We start from the raw sequence: 16,722 nt of genomic DNA on the forward strand, positions 1-16,722 counted from the left end.
CACTTCACTGCACTTTACATACACGAATCAACAGACACATAACTTCAAGCCAATTCATGCACATCCTATAACAGAAACCAACTGATTGCATTGAATTATGCTTTGGATCCAATCCTCCATCCTGAGCTGCACATGGCGACAGTGGGAAGGAAAAAACTCCCCTTTAACAGGAAGAAAACCTCCGGTAGAACCCAGCCCAGGGAGGGCAGCCATCTGCCTCGACTGGTTGGGGTGGAGAGGACAGGAAAGACAGATCAACATGTACAACTGCACTTATTCAGGAAGACCTGCAGAAAAAAGGAGGAATAAGTTAGAGACGGCAATATTGGCATATATTTATACATTAATATATTAGAGAAATAGAGCGAGGTACTTTTCAGCACATCAGGCAACATCCCCATTGCTACATAAGTAATGGATGGTTAGACTACCCATAACTATAAGAGCAAAGAGCATAACCTGGACAGTTGGGTCCCGTACATGCAGACTCCAACTCAGGAGATGCTCATATCCTAACTATAAGAATCATGGAAAAGGAAGGTTTTCAGCTCGATCTTAAAGGTGTGGAGGGAGTCTGCCTCCCGAACCCACGGTGGGAGCTGGTTCCATAAAAGAGGAGCTTGATAGGTGAAGGCTCTTCCTCCCATAGTACTCTTTGAGACTCTGGGAACCACCAGTAAACCTGCAGTCTGAGAGCAAAGTGCTCTGAAATGTGTCGTGATTTATTTATTAATAACAGTTTTATTAACACGTCATGACAAACTTTTGTTCTTCTTATTCTCTATATGCCACGAGTTTATTAATGTTTTATTGTCATTTTAAACAGCGGTTGCAAGTTTTGCTCTTTTGATTTGACATTTGATATCAATACTGGACCAGAGTTGATACCAATCCTCACTCAATCTGATCCACGTTGGTAGCCGATGTCCAGGGCCGGATTAAAATTGCACAGCCCCATGGGCCCAGAGTGTTCCAGAGGCCCCCTTCACTGCTACATTGTGAAAATTGTGAATGATACACTGCAAAACGACATTTCTAACATCTCTCAGCCAGTGGTACCAATAGCAATACACTAGACACTGTGGTGTAACTATGTGGCTTTTATGTACATTTTGTTTTATGTCCAAACTGCTGGTGAATGCCCTACGTGGGCTCCACATGGGCCCCAAGACCATAATGCCCATTGGATAATCTGGCTTTGCCAATGTCCCACTGATGGAATAAGACAAATAAATGTGTATTTATTTCAATCTCCCTTCCAAGTATCTACACATATTACACCTTTGGAAAGCTAAGATGCTGGATATTTGAATGATGTATCCCTCTGAACTACATTTGCTGGATTGGTGTAGATATTCCAGGTGCAGACTAATAAATCTTTATTCATGACACTTTCTTGTGAGTCTTCCACTTGTACATTTCCTTATAACTTTTATTTTTCATTTTATTTATGATATGCAGGAAAGGATTCAAAGCAATCAGGCTTGAGAGAGTAGAAGAGCCTGTGGTGGATCTTAAATACTCTATTACAGTCTTACCACTGGCTTGAGGATTTCATTATTTTTTTTAGTGACTGAGCAGGTTAACAAAATGACACATTAGAAAGAACTATTGCACCTTAGAAACTGCCTGAGATAGATATGATCTCATTTTTTACGGTAGACAAACCATTTTTGATTTAGTTTTCAGGTTTTGCACTTGCTCGCTGTATGTGAGATCAGAATAAAGCATGATCCCCAGGTACTTGTATGTATATACATTTAAACGTTTGGTTTCCAATGGATAAAGGACTTAACGTGACTACTTGTCTCATTGGAGAGTGGAAATACATGCATTCTTTTTTTTTTTAAGTTGATTGTTAAATGATTACTTTGCAGTCCCCCATGCAAGGACTGCAGATCTTCATTGAGTTTATCGTTAATTGTCTCAGTATTTGGTCCCAATACAGAAGTAACTGTCTTATCTGTGCACAACAATGAGCTAGAGTGCATGATGGCAAAGGTAATTATACTTTCATAATAGTAAAGGGCCCAAGATATTGTCCTGAGGAACTCCCACCAAACACTCATATTAAAATGTCTTTGGACTCAGTCCACACCTTGTTGAGATATGCAACATTTTCATTAAATAACTCTTCTGGAATCACCTCACTGGTGCAAGGATATTATTTTATACATGTCAAGACATTTTTCATGAAAACAAAGTCCAATTTATTTTATTTTTATGACATATTTATCTGACAATACTCTGATGAAGGCTAAACGATTTAAACAAAGTATTTTTCTTTGGAAAATGGTTCGTGCTGTGACACTGCAGTCAAATGCATGTAGATGACATTATTTTGAAGGTCGAGCTTGTCGCCTTCCGGTTGTGTTCCGGCTAGTTTGACGTCGAGAGGCGCTCGCGCTGCTCGTTTCCACATGCTTATCATTAACGGCGGAGCATTACGTCAGGGGCTTGGCAGCGCGAGGAGGAACCAAAATAGAGAGAGTGTGTAAGTTGGGGGGTCCAGAAAAAAACAAAAAATTGTAAAAGGAAAAAAAGGTTACCACCTCTTTAATTAACTTCACCAAATTATTTTCTTTCATTTCTACTTTATATTCATGAAATTTTTTTGCTTTATCTTATTTCACAGTTATATACGTTATGTGTTTATTTAAATAAACAGGTAAGCACCTGTTTATTAAGTGAGACAAATATTTTAGGTGTAACAGAGTTTAAACAGTTAAAAATGAAGTAAAGAAGAATAACCAGGAAAAATAACAACATACAGAAGCTGGATGTTGTGTCAGTAACAGGTCAGTTTTACACAACTTTAAAGAAGAATAACCAGGTAAAATAACAACATGCAGTGAATTAAAATAAGTTATTTAAAAGAAATTACATATGAAGATTAATAGATTATTATAAATGTTATTAGTTATAATACATCCAGGAATAATTATGTCTACCAGCTGCTTTAATGGGCATAATTCTTCAGTTCATTGTGAATGCAAATATCTAACTAACCAATGGCACCAACACAAAACAGCTAGTGATGTAGACATGATGAAGAGGAGGTGCTGATGAGCATCAGAATCAGGAACAAAGGGGATTTAAGTGACTTTGCATGTTACATCAGAAACTGCTGATCTGATGGGATTTTCACACATAACCAAATTCACACACACTCACCAGAACTGGACAATAAGGAGAAGCGTTGCTGGTCTGATGAGTCTCCACCAGATCCCAGTCCAGTAGAGCAGCTTTGGGATGTGGTGGAACAGGAGATTCTCATCATGGATGTGCAGCAGCTGTGTGATGCTTCATGTCAACATGGAGCAAAATCTGCGAGGAATGTTTCCAACACCTTGTTGAAGCTAAGACACCAACAAAACAAAAGTCAGTCTGAAGGAAATGGTCCGACCTGGTACGAGCAAGGTGGACCCAATTAAGTGGCCAGTATCATATTATTACTACTGTAGCTTCTCAGGGTTAGTTTAGTTATGTGGTCGTCCACCTGGAGGTCAGGTGGGCCCTCCTCAGGTGCTCTACATGGCTTTAAGACTGCAGTAATCTTTTTCACTGAGAGAAGTCACCCCCTAGTGGTCACTATTAGGAATCACAAGTCATAAACATGCAGTTTGATGATGATGATGGGGAGATGATGCCTGGAATAAGTTTTACACAACAAAAAGCCACAAGAGAAGAAAGAATTTCCTCATCAGGTGAAAGTAAAAACACGGTGTGTTCACCATTTTAACTTTTGAAATAAAAGATATTTAATCCAAATCTTCTATAGTAATTTAGTTGTTTTTAAAAACATACCGAAGATGGAGAAGTGTTTGTGGAGGAACATGTAGATTTGTCAAGCTGTTTTTTTCAGGCTTCAGAATGAATCATCTCCCAAGTGGAGTTTATCTCTTTCTGTTATCTGCAAAATGTTTTTTTGACAGCTACCCCTCCATGGAAACCATTTCTGATGAGCCTTCGGTCAAGATAAATATCTCATGTCCAGTGTTGAGACTTTGGTAGGCTTGTTTTTATTTCTTAACCCTTTATCAGGCAAGGGACTATTTTTGATCACTTTGTTTTCTTTCATTTTCAGCAAAAAGCAATTTTTAAAAAAAAAAAACATAACACAATGGAGGTCCAGGTACATACCAGAAGGACAATTTTAGGTTAAAACATCTCATTTCAAGGTATTTCATTGAGTGTCCTATAAAGGGTTTAGGACATCTCTCTTTAGAAGTTCATACTTTTAGATTTTAGAGCCACATATGGTGTGATATGCTAAGTTTTCATTTACAAGCTCCTGGAGATTCACCTTGTTGGTGCAAAAGTGTTTTGTTTTTTTTGTTTTTTTTAGCATTTTGTATTGAGCAACTAGAGAAATGCAAACAACTTTTATACCTAAAGACACCATTTGAAATAGGTTATTTGCAAAGTGTTGTGTTTTGTGTAGACACACCGCTGGTTTATCCTACAAGTTTTCTAGAGAAATATTACTGAAGGCCACATTAAAGATCATAAAATGTATGGTTCCTTGTAAGTAAAATAGAAATAAACTGATTTAGATGAAGTTTTTTAATAGCTTTGTAAAATACACAGATGTAAATATTAGCTACTGGGTTTGGGGTGAGCCAGTAGCCGACTTCTACACACAATAACAAAAATTTAGAACACCTTGCAAATCATTTTATTTCAAGTAATGAGATTCTGAGTACACATTTCTAAAAATAGATATGTTATTCTTTGGTTTAGAATAAAAACAAACACATCAAAGGGAGTTTGGCATGTTTAAAACAGAGGTGCCCAGCTCCAGTCTTCCAGAGCTACAATCCTGCAACTTTAGGTGTATTCCTTCTCCAAAACACATGAATCAAATCGCTGAATTTCCTCATCTGCATGTCATCCAGCTCTGCAATGACCTGTTAACGAGGCTTTTATTTTATTCAGGTGTGTTGGAGAAGGGTTGCATCTAAAAAGTTGCAGGATTGTAGGTCTAGAGGACCGAACTTGGGCCCCCCTTGATTTAAAGCAATTTTGCGCCACCTTGTGGTAATATTTGGTATTACATCTCAATAAAACTGAACGGAACATTTTTTTTATTTTCATTTTTCTTTGGGCGTTTAATTTAGTTTTGATTCATATTTTTTAAAAAAAATTTATTTAAATATCAATTAAAACTTTTTAAAAACGTTTATTAGTTTGAATTTATCTCATAAAATGAGTAAAAACTACAGACAAATTGTCCTATTGATTATTAATCTGTTTACAAAAAATTAATATGACCCTTAAAAGTCCATGCAGTGATTCAGAACTGGTTATTTGTATATTTTAATGAGTGAAAAGTATAAAAATGTAAGCTAATGAGTTTTAAGGCTTGCATTGCGTCATTCCAGCTGCTGGACGTCACGTACGGCACGTCGCGGGCTGGAAATGAGGAAATGTCAGGAAGCGACAGCTCACGTCGGATCACCGCCTCCCCACAGCTACAGCTGCTGAACAAGGTGATCAGGTTTCCTCATTTCAAACAACCCTACCACCAGGTCCGGGTGTTGTCTCAGACTCAGTGGAAAGTGGTCGTCATGAAGCTGGTGGTCTTCCTGGTCCTCTTACAGGTACCTGGGCTCGCGCGCAGCAGGTGTTTCTGTCAGGTGAGCAGCTGTTTGCCTGTATTTTCTGTTGTTTCGTTGCCACATATGCTCTACAAACTGGACTTGGACTATACGAAGCTTCTTCTTTTAAAAAGTTACTTTAAAAGCAAACAGGAAAGAAGCTCACGTGGAAAATAATTCATGTTTTTGTTATTTTGCCTCAGTTTTGGACCCTGAATGGAGGAGAAACATCAGTTTGGATGTTTTTGTTTGACTTGTTGGGTCTCAGTAGACCTTCAGAGCTACTGCTCCATCAGCTGATTTAAGCATCTCTAAACTGAGACAGTGTCTGTAATTATTAGGCTAAAGGGAAGTAAAAGTACTGAAAGGGATGAAGGTGTAACAATTCAAACATTACATGTAAACCATCAAACTAAATGAAAACTAATAAACTCAAAAGCATACTGAGTTGTATTTAACATGGCCTCTGAGAAAGAGAGAAATCAGTTTCTGCCTCAATTCTGAAAAACAGATAAAATAATTATTTATATAAGACTTTTTAAAGCAAAATGCAAATAAGTGCTTATAAAGTAATGAAAAACACCAGCAAAAAACAAATAAATGCTATAACTGTGGGTAGTGTTAAGAAAATATTTATAAAAGCATTAATTCGTTCATTCATTTTCTGAACCGCTTAATCCAATTCAGGGTCGCGGGGAAGCTGGAGCCTATCCCAGCTGGCTTCGGGCGACAGGCAGGGTACACCCTGGACAGCTCGCCAGTCCATCGCAGATTTATAAAAAAAATTAAATAAATAAATAAAAAATTATAAAAAAAAAAATTATAAAAACAGTTAATAGAAATTTAAAGAAATAAAAGAAAATGAAAGATCATCCATGTTTTTCTGTCTCCAAGATAAGCCTGCAAATTCAGAAACTGGATTTGTTCAGGTTTTAATCAGAATAAGAATGAAAATTTAAGCAGAGAGAGATCAGAACTGGTCCAAGAACAGAACCCTGCAACACCAAAATGAACCAGAATGAAAGATGGCAAAGTATTACCATGTATAAAGCGGAATCTGCCACATACAGCTGTGCTCATATTTATTCATACCCTTTCATTAAAGAAGGAAAAAAACAGCTGCCTGTAAAACAAACTGAAATTGACTAAAGTAATATAAATAAAAATTTTATAAAAATCATTATATTATTTTCTAATTCTGGTTCAATAGAAATTTATTTTTTAAAAAAGCAAACAAATAAGATAATTTATTACATATTCCATCAGTCATAAAGTAATATTTAGTTGAACAATCCTTTAATGTTTCCGCTCCAGTCAGGTGTTTTCTGTTCCTCTCAGTCAGACTTCTGCACCTGTTGACAGGTATTTTGTCCCACTGTTCAACAGAAAAGTCTCTCATTTGTCCAGGACACATTTCTTTGTTTGTTTGTTTTTTCTTTCTTCGACTCAATTAAATTTAAAAAAAAAACCAGTGTCTTATATTACTAAATTATATTTTTGCACATTTTTAGTTCTTGTTTCTTTTTTAAGTCTCCAGTTATTTGAGTGACTGTTGTAAATTCAGCCTTTTCTTTAATGAAAGGAGATTAATTCATATGAGCAGAACTGTATGTACAACTTAAACCAAACTAAAGCTGTATTTATGATCCCAACGTTAATTTAGCCGCTAATCTGCTGATTTCCTCCTCAGGTTTCAGGGAGTTTGGACGATTGTGCCTGTGACGTGGAAACCATAGACAGTTTCAACAATGAACAGCTTTTCCCTAAACTTCAAGCTCTCCTGGAGTCTGATTACTTCAGATTCTACAAGGTACTTTACGTGTATACATCAACACACACACACACACACACATATGCAGAGGAAACTGTCGCTCAGGGTTTGTGTTCACCGGACTTGCAGGTGAACCTGAATAAACCGTGTCCATTCTGGATGGCCAGCAGCCACTGTGGTCTGAAGGACTGCGCTGTGATGCCCTGCTCACCTGTAAGTCTCCACCTGATGGAAACCAACCTTTATGGCCTGAAACTAACATGTGATTTCTGTTTTAGTATCATCTGTAGGATTATTTCTGTTATGAACTGAAGGCAGTCACACAAATGGAGCATAAACGCCTTTAAAGCATGTGTCACTGTACATAGTGTGTGATGGTTATATCCAGATGTAGATCACATATGGATTCTAGGTATAAGTGGATAATTAGTCACATCAGACTGATTAAAACTGTGTTTTGCTCTCAGAACGAGGTGCCTGAAGGGATCCGATCCTCCTCACACAAGGTGAGTCAGTCTGGATCAGTACTGAGACCTGCAGAGCAAATGGTTTCCTTTGTGTAAATTCTTCTACAATTTAAGCTGATACATTTTAATAATGTTAAACAGAGCTGTTTGCTTTTTATTTAATTGATTTAGTTTAGTTAAAAGTGAACGCGCTTACATTTAATATAAAAATCACCTTCCTTCCACTTCCTGTAAGATCTGTTTTTAATTCATTTTCTGTGTGTCCTCATGTCCATGTCTATAACGTTTTGCTACTTCTTGGCCAGGACTTCCATGAAAAAGAGGTTTTTAATGTCAATGGGACTTTCCTGGTTAAATAAAGGTTAAAAAATTCTCGCAGCTGACAGAGCTTGTGTGTGTTCAGTATTCAGCAGAAGCAAGCGAAAAGCTTGATGAATGCGAGCAGGCGAAGCATCTCGGAGCGGTGGACGTCTCTCTAAGGTGAGTCTTGTCCGTTAAAGTCAACATGTACTGACAGAACAAACACCATTTTCCCAGTTTCCTTTTGTTGCAATAATGAATTTTAAAGGAGCAGCGTGTAGCGTGAGCTGCCATCTAGTGGTCAGGTTTGGAATTGCAGCAATTAATTTTTTTTTTTTTTTTTTTAAATCTTTTTTTTATTTTTTTATTTATTTTTTTTTTTTTTTGTAAGATTGGAAAAACCAAAACACTTAAATTTTGTTTTTGCTTTGTCTCTTCATATCTTCTCTTCATCAGTGAGGTCTTCAATATGTCCTTTATTCTCTTCTATGTACTTTACATGGCGCTAACAGGCCGACTCTCCCTTGTAGGACACTCTGATGGAGCTTTATTATATAAATTAGCATGATTTTATGCTAGTTAAAAATATTCAGTCATAAAATGATCATTTTTGTTACAATTTGTTAGACTATATAAATTTTATGGTTTTTAATTAATGTATTTCAGTCTTTGCAGACAATGCTTTGCAGCCTTTTATTTTGAGGATTGCAGTAATTTTATAGAAATCACAACAAGCTGACAGGTTAACCCCTGAAAACTGATTTATTATATTTAATATGGACCATTTCTGAGACATTCTGCTTCACTTTATAGTAAAAACTTTGCTCCAAACCCTGTTTTATATAATCTATTACTTATATTCTCCCCTACAAATCTAACATAACACACAGTTGTACACTGCACATTTATTAAGTGACTGAAAGACTTAAGATTAAACTTTAAATATATTTCTTAATCCAGACGTTACTGCAGTAACTTACATTTATTAGCTGACATGCTTAAGCTTGAATTGAGTTTAGCTTTTACTCCATTAATAGATGTTTTCCTCCAGAGGTGATTAGAAGATGAAGAGAAATATTTCTCATTTCAGCAAAATGTGGCACAAAAGCAGCTGCTGTAGGTGCATCCATCAGTCAGAAACTAACACAGAACGGTCATGATGAATTTAAAACAATTATTAATTATTATTATTAATTTAAAATATTAGATAAGTTAAAAAACAATTGATAAAGAAATAATCAAATCAATCAAATCAAATCAAAATAATATAGAAATAGGTGAAAAGAAACTGACAAGTGTGATCCAAGTTGTGGTGTGGATGTGAAGTATGGTTCAAATTTCAAGGAAACTTTTAAGTATAAAATTTTGAAGGACTTTTGTGGCAAACACACATCCTTTTGTTCTCAGTCATGCACCAGTGTGTGTGTGTGTGTGTGTGTGTGTGTGTGTGTGTGTGTGTGTGTGTGTGTGTGTGTGTGTGTGTGTGTGTGTGTGTGTGTGTGTGTGTGTGTGTTTACACACAATCCTGCATTAGCTTGTTAAAGTTTGGATGTCTGCAAAGCTGGAATGTGTGAAACACTGTATCTGAAAGGAAAAGACAAAGACGTTTGGATGATAAATAACTTTCCCACGATCCTGTTCCTTGTTTTATTCGTCATTTCTAACAAGAAGAAACTCATCAGTTCAACATAGAATTAATATGAAAAAACTGGAGCTGGAACGGGTGTTCAGTCTTTAAGGTTTAAGAATTTACAGAAATGACAGTAAAATGAGAAGTTCAATTGTTTAGAAAGTTTTTTTTTTAGTTTTTTTTTAACCCTTTTGAAAGTTTGTACTAAAAAAAAAGGAAGGATAAAAGTTTCTTTGCTTTTTCTGCTTTCAACAATAAAAATAAGAATCAATGTTATTAACATGTATTTTAGATAACTGTTTATAATATTGTAAAATTATCAAAATTTGAAACAGTAACTTTGGTGTTAAATAATAAAACCAAGAGGTAGAAACAGCTCATGTAGGAATATTTCCACATTTTTCTCCACCAAATGGTAAAAAAGAAAAAGCAGCTGAAGAGTTTAGTAATTATATTTAATTATAATATGTCAAGTCAACATGTATCCATGGTAACCTGATGTTGGTAGTTGCAATAAAATAAGAACAATTTTTAACTAATATCATGTTTATTTTATGGAGGAAAGTGAAAGATTCCTCATGTTCCTGACATACATCCACCCCAGTTTTACGCCTCACTAAGGGACACAGGTGGAGGCGTGCTCAAGGTCGCGTTTTTTATTCCAGACATTTTTTTAAATGTTTTGATGCCATTTAAAATTTTGCTCTACCGTAACGGTAAAGCAGGCTGTTTAAAGGGTTTTAAGTAGCATGTTATCGTGTGACCTTTGACCTCTTGATGTGATGTTGAGCCAAACCGCTGAAACCAAACCCGCATTTTTTTCCTTTTTTCAGTGATGACACCCGCAAAGCGCTGCTGAACTGGAGCAAACACGACGACGAGGCGGAGCGCTTCTGCGTGGTTGATGGTAAGCTCAAGTCTGTTCACAAACTAAATTAGTGAATTAAATAAAAGAAAGGATCTCTCCCCCTGCATTCATGCTGTAAATACTAGTCTGCGTCTCAGCGGTAAGGACACGTACTACAAAAAGTATTGGAGACGTTATTATAAAAGATTTTATTAAAAGGAGACATTAAGACCCTTTAAAGATGAATTACAACTTCATATAAGAGCAAAAACTGTGTAAAAGATGTTTTCTTATGCAGATTTTCTGACATTTAATGCCGTGTGGGTGACTGAAGTGTTGCTGTTTTCTAGATGAAGAGTCACCGGATTCTCAGTACGTTGACCTGCTGCTAAATCCTGAGCGTTTCACGGGATACAAGGGACCCGAGGCCTGGCAGATCTGGAACAGCATCTACGAGGAGAACTGCTTCAAGTAATTTGTCCGTCACAATCCAAATGAGTGTGTCCACAAATTTTGATTTAATGCTCGTCAGTAGGGGGGGGGGGGGGGTGGGGGGGGGGGTAATATGGTCTGAAAATTTATCACAACAATTCCTGCCGTTTGTCACGATTACAATAAAAAATAGCAATAAATAAATACCAATTTAGCCTAATTTTAAACAAGAAATCTTTCACCAAAATAACACTAAAGGCTACTAAATTAAATTTTCATAGTTAATTACAAAGTTCTAGTTGTATTTGTATACTACAATAATGTAGTTAGCACAACCAAACAAGTCTGAAATGTGAGAACAGAATCCTTTATTAAAAGTTTTTTGCTCAGTGACTATGAGAAAATAACAAGGGTTGTAAAAATAATTCCAAGCTGTGTAACTGCGAATACAGCCTGATAAATTAAAAAAAAAAATTAGACAAATAAAACTTCACTAAAAACTTTAATTCCGTCACTGTCGACAGTGATGAATATTCACTTTTAACCGCCAGAAGTTGCCGCTTGGTCAACATGCTGGACAGCACTTGACAGCAAGCTGTCGAGGAGAGCCATTTAAATTAAAATCAGGTGTTTGAGCAGGAAAACCTCTAAAACCTGCATGCTGTAGCCACAAAGGACCAGTTTTGCACACCCCTGCACTATAGAGTCATCTGTGGACATTGATGCTCCTCTGCACCATCACTGCTTTCTCACATAACAACCGGGAATCTTTTCTTGTCTTTGACGTTGTGAAGCAGACTTCTGTTCTTCCCAAAAACAGCGGTAGAATGTAGACTCCTCCTCCCACCACATCATCTGTGTAAGCTGTCTTTCTGTCCACCTGAGATGAGATGGCGTCTTGAGATTTTGTCCACATATTTCAACAGTTATGTCTTCTTCTAACAGTTTCATGTTACATTGTGGATGCAGCGGTGGATTGCATTAAGTGAGAAGGCTTTTCCAAGGTTTTTCTGAGTCCATGTGGGCTTATTGATCATGGTGGCATGATGGCCTTTCTTGTAGTTCTGCCTCAAGTTCTCACAGATCAACCAGTGATGATTTCTACCTGCTTTTACACACACAGATTTTCTCAGACTCACTGAGAAAGTCAGAGAGTAAATGTGGTTTGACCACTTTTTTTTTTTTTTTTTTTTTTTTTTTTTTGCAACCAAGCAATGAGAAATATTATTATTATGGAACTTTTAGATGACTCTCTTTTACACCCTAACCAGTCATCAGTTTATCTGCTGATTTATCTGCTGATTGTACAACCTTCCTGAATGCTGGTACTTGTTTTAGTGATATATTTTTTTCTCTGATTGTCTCCAGATTTACATTTAAAGTACACAGATCTTAGATAAAGATGTAAGTTTCCAGCTTTTCTGTAAACCAAGTTTGTATTTGCTGACACAGAGCTCATGTATCCTGTCAGGTGATGATGTAGTGGTGGCCAATAGTAGCACAGGGATGCTCAATCCTGTTCCGCAAGAGCTGTTGTCCTGCAGGTTTTCCAAGTGTCCCCACTGCAACTCACCTGATTCAAATTAGTGTTTCTTTAGCAGAAATGTGCAGAGCTTGTCTGAGTCAGAGTCAGGTGTGTTCCAGCAGGGACACTTGGAAAACCTGCAGGATGCTGGCCCTCGAGGACCAGGACTGAGGATCCCTGTACTAGCAGAACGGCTAATTTCCATTTTCCCAGATCTCAACAGGAAAGTAAAGCCACATTTTGATCAATGGAAGACCTTAATGAATCATTTAACTGTAAATAACTGTCTATGGGTGTAATATTAAGAAGCAGTGATTACTTTTCAGTCTGGTGCCGTCATTGGTTGTTGCTCTATGCAGCAACTGGCAGCGTTTTCCACAGCATTCCCAGCATCACTGTCTCCCAAAAAGCTTTGCTCTTGTGACTAAAAGATAAAGTATGAATATTTTTTTTGTCTCATTTAAAAACAAAAAAACCCAAAAACCTGATTAAAGAGAACTTCTGAGTGGTTGTTAATTTCATGTCGTCGCTCCAAACACTTCAGACAAGGAGTATTTCTCTTCTAACAACACGTCACCTCTTTCCCAGACCTTACACCATCAAGCGGCCACTTATTCCCAACTCATTCCAGAGCAGTTCGAGGAATGAAGGTAAGACTGATTTCATATTCTCATGCCGCCATCTTTATTTATTTAGTCAATCCCACCGGTCTGACCGCGCTTCTTTCTCTACAGTGAGGAGCTTCTACAGCTGGCTGGAAGGTAAGCTGATTTTTCACCTGCAGCCGTTTCAGAGCGTCGTCCGGTCTTTGTGTTGACGCTCTCCGTTTCAGGCCAGTGTGTGGAGAAGAGAGCTTTCTACCGGCTTATCTCTGGGCTCCACGCCAGCATCAACATACACCTGAGCGCCAGATATCCTCTGGATGGTGAGACACACAGACACTCCCATACGGTTGTTTTCCTTGGCTGTCTTCTTTACATCGCAGCTTCTGTCCTGCAGACAGCTGGTTTCAGAGGAAGTGGGGTCACAACGTGTCGGAGTTCAGAAAGCGTTTTGACTCGGAGATGACGGTTGGCGAGGGGCCCAAGAGGCTCCGCAACCTCTACTTCCTGTACCTGATAGAGCTGCGAGCGCTGGCCAAAGCTTTGCCGTTCTTCCAGCAGGCGTCGTTCCGGCTGTACACCGGCCGGCCGGAGGAGGACCAGAAACACAAGAAGCAGCTGCTGCACCTCCTGCAGAAGGCCAGGTCCGTCTGAGAACCCGAAACGCAAACTGATTCAGTAACTCCTGCAATTCTCCCCACATTCTCTTTATTTTAGTTCCTCATGCAGCATGTTTTTTTGTTTTTTTTCCAGGTAATTCTTCTCTTTAGTAAAGTGCAGTAGAGCTGTGACGATACACTTTTCTCCCAATTCAATTCCGTTTTTTTTGTGTGCTGATACGATTTAAATTGCAATTCTTACAATTCTTCGATATTGCTGATTTTTGTAGATTAAAAACGAAATATTACGTATAAAATTTCTTTTTTTTTTTTGCAGGTCATTTTTCTTGATTTCAATTAGGAAAAAACAAAACAGTAGCCAGACCATCGTTCTGCTGCTATAATGCCCAAGAAGACAAGTAAAAAGATCAATAAAAACAATGAAAATGACTAAAATTTTATACTGGATTATTTTTATTTGAAAATTTTTTTAGTTATTTATTTTTTTAACAAAAAATTGATTTTAAAATTGTGAAGCAAAAAAATCCAGATTTTTTCGATTCGATTTTTTTCCACCCGTAAAGTGCAGGTTGACTCCATCATTTAGCACAGGGGGTGTCCAAAGTCGGTCCTCGATGGCGCTGTTCTGTGGGTTTTCGATGTATCCATGTTCCAACACACCTGGTTTCCTTTGAATGGATCCAGCAGCCTATGAAGTTCTGCTCAGTGACTGGTCTGTTGGAGCAGGGATGCATGGAAAACCTGCAGGATTGTGGCCCTGGAGGACCGGAGCTGGACCCCCCAGATTTAGCAGCTTGCGCGTCTTCGGACATAATCAGTTTCTCACATGGTTGGAGAGAAGTTTCTTCCTCTCTTCTTCACAGTGTTGCTTCGGTTCATTGAGGTTTTCTGTATTTTGGTTTTTGCACGGCTCTCCCAAAATCCCACCCGAGCGTTTCAACCTGTTGCATTCCACTTGAATGTGTAAGAGATGTGAATCACAGCAGCTGTTTTAAGTGTATTTTTGTCTCCAACTTTCATGTTTTTGTTAAACTAACTATTGAACCGTTTTGTTGTGACGCTCCTCTTCCTCGTTGCTCTTCCAGATCTTTCCCGTTGCACTTTGATGAGACAACTCTGTTTGCTGGGGATGAAACGGAAGCAGCTAAACTGAAGGTCTTCATTTAAATTCACCTATGCACATCCTTTCTGCTCTGATCCTGCTGATACTTAGTTTGATGATTCTAGAAAAGAAAATATTTGTCAGATGAGAGAAATGCCTTGTTTGGCACATTGGAGCCAATAATGCCTCAAGAATTTCAGTCATTCTGCTAAAAATGGTTTTACATGTGCACTTTGAGTTTGTCCAGATTTTTACTGGAAGTCTGCAGTGTCACGGGGAAAATGATAAATGCATGATTTAATGCATCAAATTGGGCTAAAATGTGTATATGTGCAAAAATTACACGTAAAAATATCAAATAAGCCCTCTGTTTAAAGGAATAGACCAAAATCCTGATATCAGCAACTTATATGACAAAACTTTATGTTTGGACCGTTGTATAAATGCTGTGATCATAGGACATATTTTTTTGTATGCATTTTAATTTTTATGCACACAATAAAAAAAATAAATAAATAAAAAAAAAAAAATAAAAAATCTCTGCCTGTAGCGCTACATGGCAACATCTACATCCATCTGGACTGGCACCAGTCTGACCAGCACTTACATATTATATGCTAATGTCTTGCTTGTGTTGTTCTCACTCTCAGATGTAAGTCGCTGCAGATAAAACCGTCTGCTTAATGACTGTAGTATAATATATAGTATAATAAATGAAAATAATTTTTTTGTGTTTAAAATCGCTAAAAATCAGGAGATTTGTGAAAATGTTCAGCAGCCTGATCAGGCAGTTGCATTAGAGCTCCTCCTCCATCAGTTACAATCATTAAATACTTCACTACTTTCACATCGTTACCTGGATAATGTGGTGATTTAATAAATACAATACAATACAATTTAACTTTATTTTTAACACACTTTAAAAACAACAATTTTGACCAAAGTGGGGGGGGGGGGTTTAAAAAAAACAAACAAAAAAAGACAGAATAAATAACATACATAGGGACAATTTAAAAAAAAAAAAAAAAATTACAGTCATCTAAAAACAATAAAAAATAAAAGCAATCAAATTTGAACAATCTAAATAAAATCAGATCTATTGTCTATAATATATTCAGGTTGAATTGTTTGTTTTTCTGTTTTGCCCCTTCTCTTTTTTTAATAAGAACCTAAAACTGACTACAACTTGACTTAGAGCCCCGTGTGGGACTATTTTTTTTCCATTCCTGCTCCCACCCACTCCCACTAACATTCTGCCTCCTCAGTCACTCCCACTCGCTCCCAATAAATCCATATATAGATCAACCAAAAGGCATTACCATGCATTGTTTTATTAGAACTGTTTAATTCTTTTGGCTTTTGTTTATAACAGAAGAATAAATGAGTTTATTCTTTCAAAAGATACATATAGTTATAAAAAGAGTAACTAATGTGCAAATATCACAGCTTATAAACAGCTGAAAACCATGAGATACATTAAGAACTGTCAACAGATAAATAAGATACTCATTCCTGCCCAGTGCAACGTGAAAACTGCCCACTGGGACCTGTGGGGTCCCAGCTCCCATGCAGGCCTCTACTTTAAAGATGTTTAATTTTTCATTTTGGAAACCGGGAGCAGCTGTGAGTTTGTGTTAGAAACGTGCAGCTGCCATGAGTCTGACAAATATCTCTAAATGTGTTAAGTTGACACAACTTTTCTTCTATGGTGTGAATGCAGGAGGACATCAGACTGGCCTTCCTCAACATCTCCAGGATCATGGACTGTGTCGGGTGCTTTAAATGTCGCCTGTGGGGAAAACTTCAGGTACTCCTTCATCCACATA

At 37.4% G+C, this 16,722-nt stretch overlaps 1 protein-coding gene across 1 annotated transcript in view; it reads left to right on the top strand.

The window, feature by feature from the left end:
- Positions 1–5,549: 5,549 nt before the first annotated feature.
- ero1a (endoplasmic reticulum oxidoreductase 1 alpha) overlaps positions 5,550–16,722 on the top strand; it is a gene marked incomplete at its 3' end in the record, with an annotated part of 23,511 nt that continues 12,338 nt past the window's right edge. The window contains exons 1-13 of the mRNA XM_079264748.1: positions 5,550–5,639; positions 7,291–7,410; positions 7,501–7,584; positions 7,839–7,877; positions 8,242–8,318; positions 10,602–10,675; positions 10,966–11,086; positions 13,161–13,222; positions 13,307–13,333; positions 13,405–13,497; positions 13,572–13,818; positions 14,880–14,949; positions 16,617–16,703. Coding sequence (XP_079120874.1) covers positions 5,571–5,639; positions 7,291–7,410; positions 7,501–7,584; positions 7,839–7,877; positions 8,242–8,318; positions 10,602–10,675; positions 10,966–11,086; positions 13,161–13,222; positions 13,307–13,333; positions 13,405–13,497; positions 13,572–13,818; positions 14,880–14,949; positions 16,617–16,703 — 1,170 coding nt within the window. The 5' untranslated portion in view covers positions 5,550–5,570. The remainder of the gene's footprint in view (positions 5,640–7,290; positions 7,411–7,500; positions 7,585–7,838; positions 7,878–8,241; positions 8,319–10,601; positions 10,676–10,965; positions 11,087–13,160; positions 13,223–13,306; positions 13,334–13,404; positions 13,498–13,571; positions 13,819–14,879; positions 14,950–16,616; positions 16,704–16,722) is intronic.

Source organism: Telmatherina bonti, assembly GCF_933228915.1.
Source record: "Telmatherina bonti genome assembly, chromosome: 1".
Classification (NCBI taxonomy): domain Eukaryota; kingdom Metazoa; phylum Chordata; class Actinopteri; order Atheriniformes; family Telmatherinidae; genus Telmatherina; species Telmatherina bonti.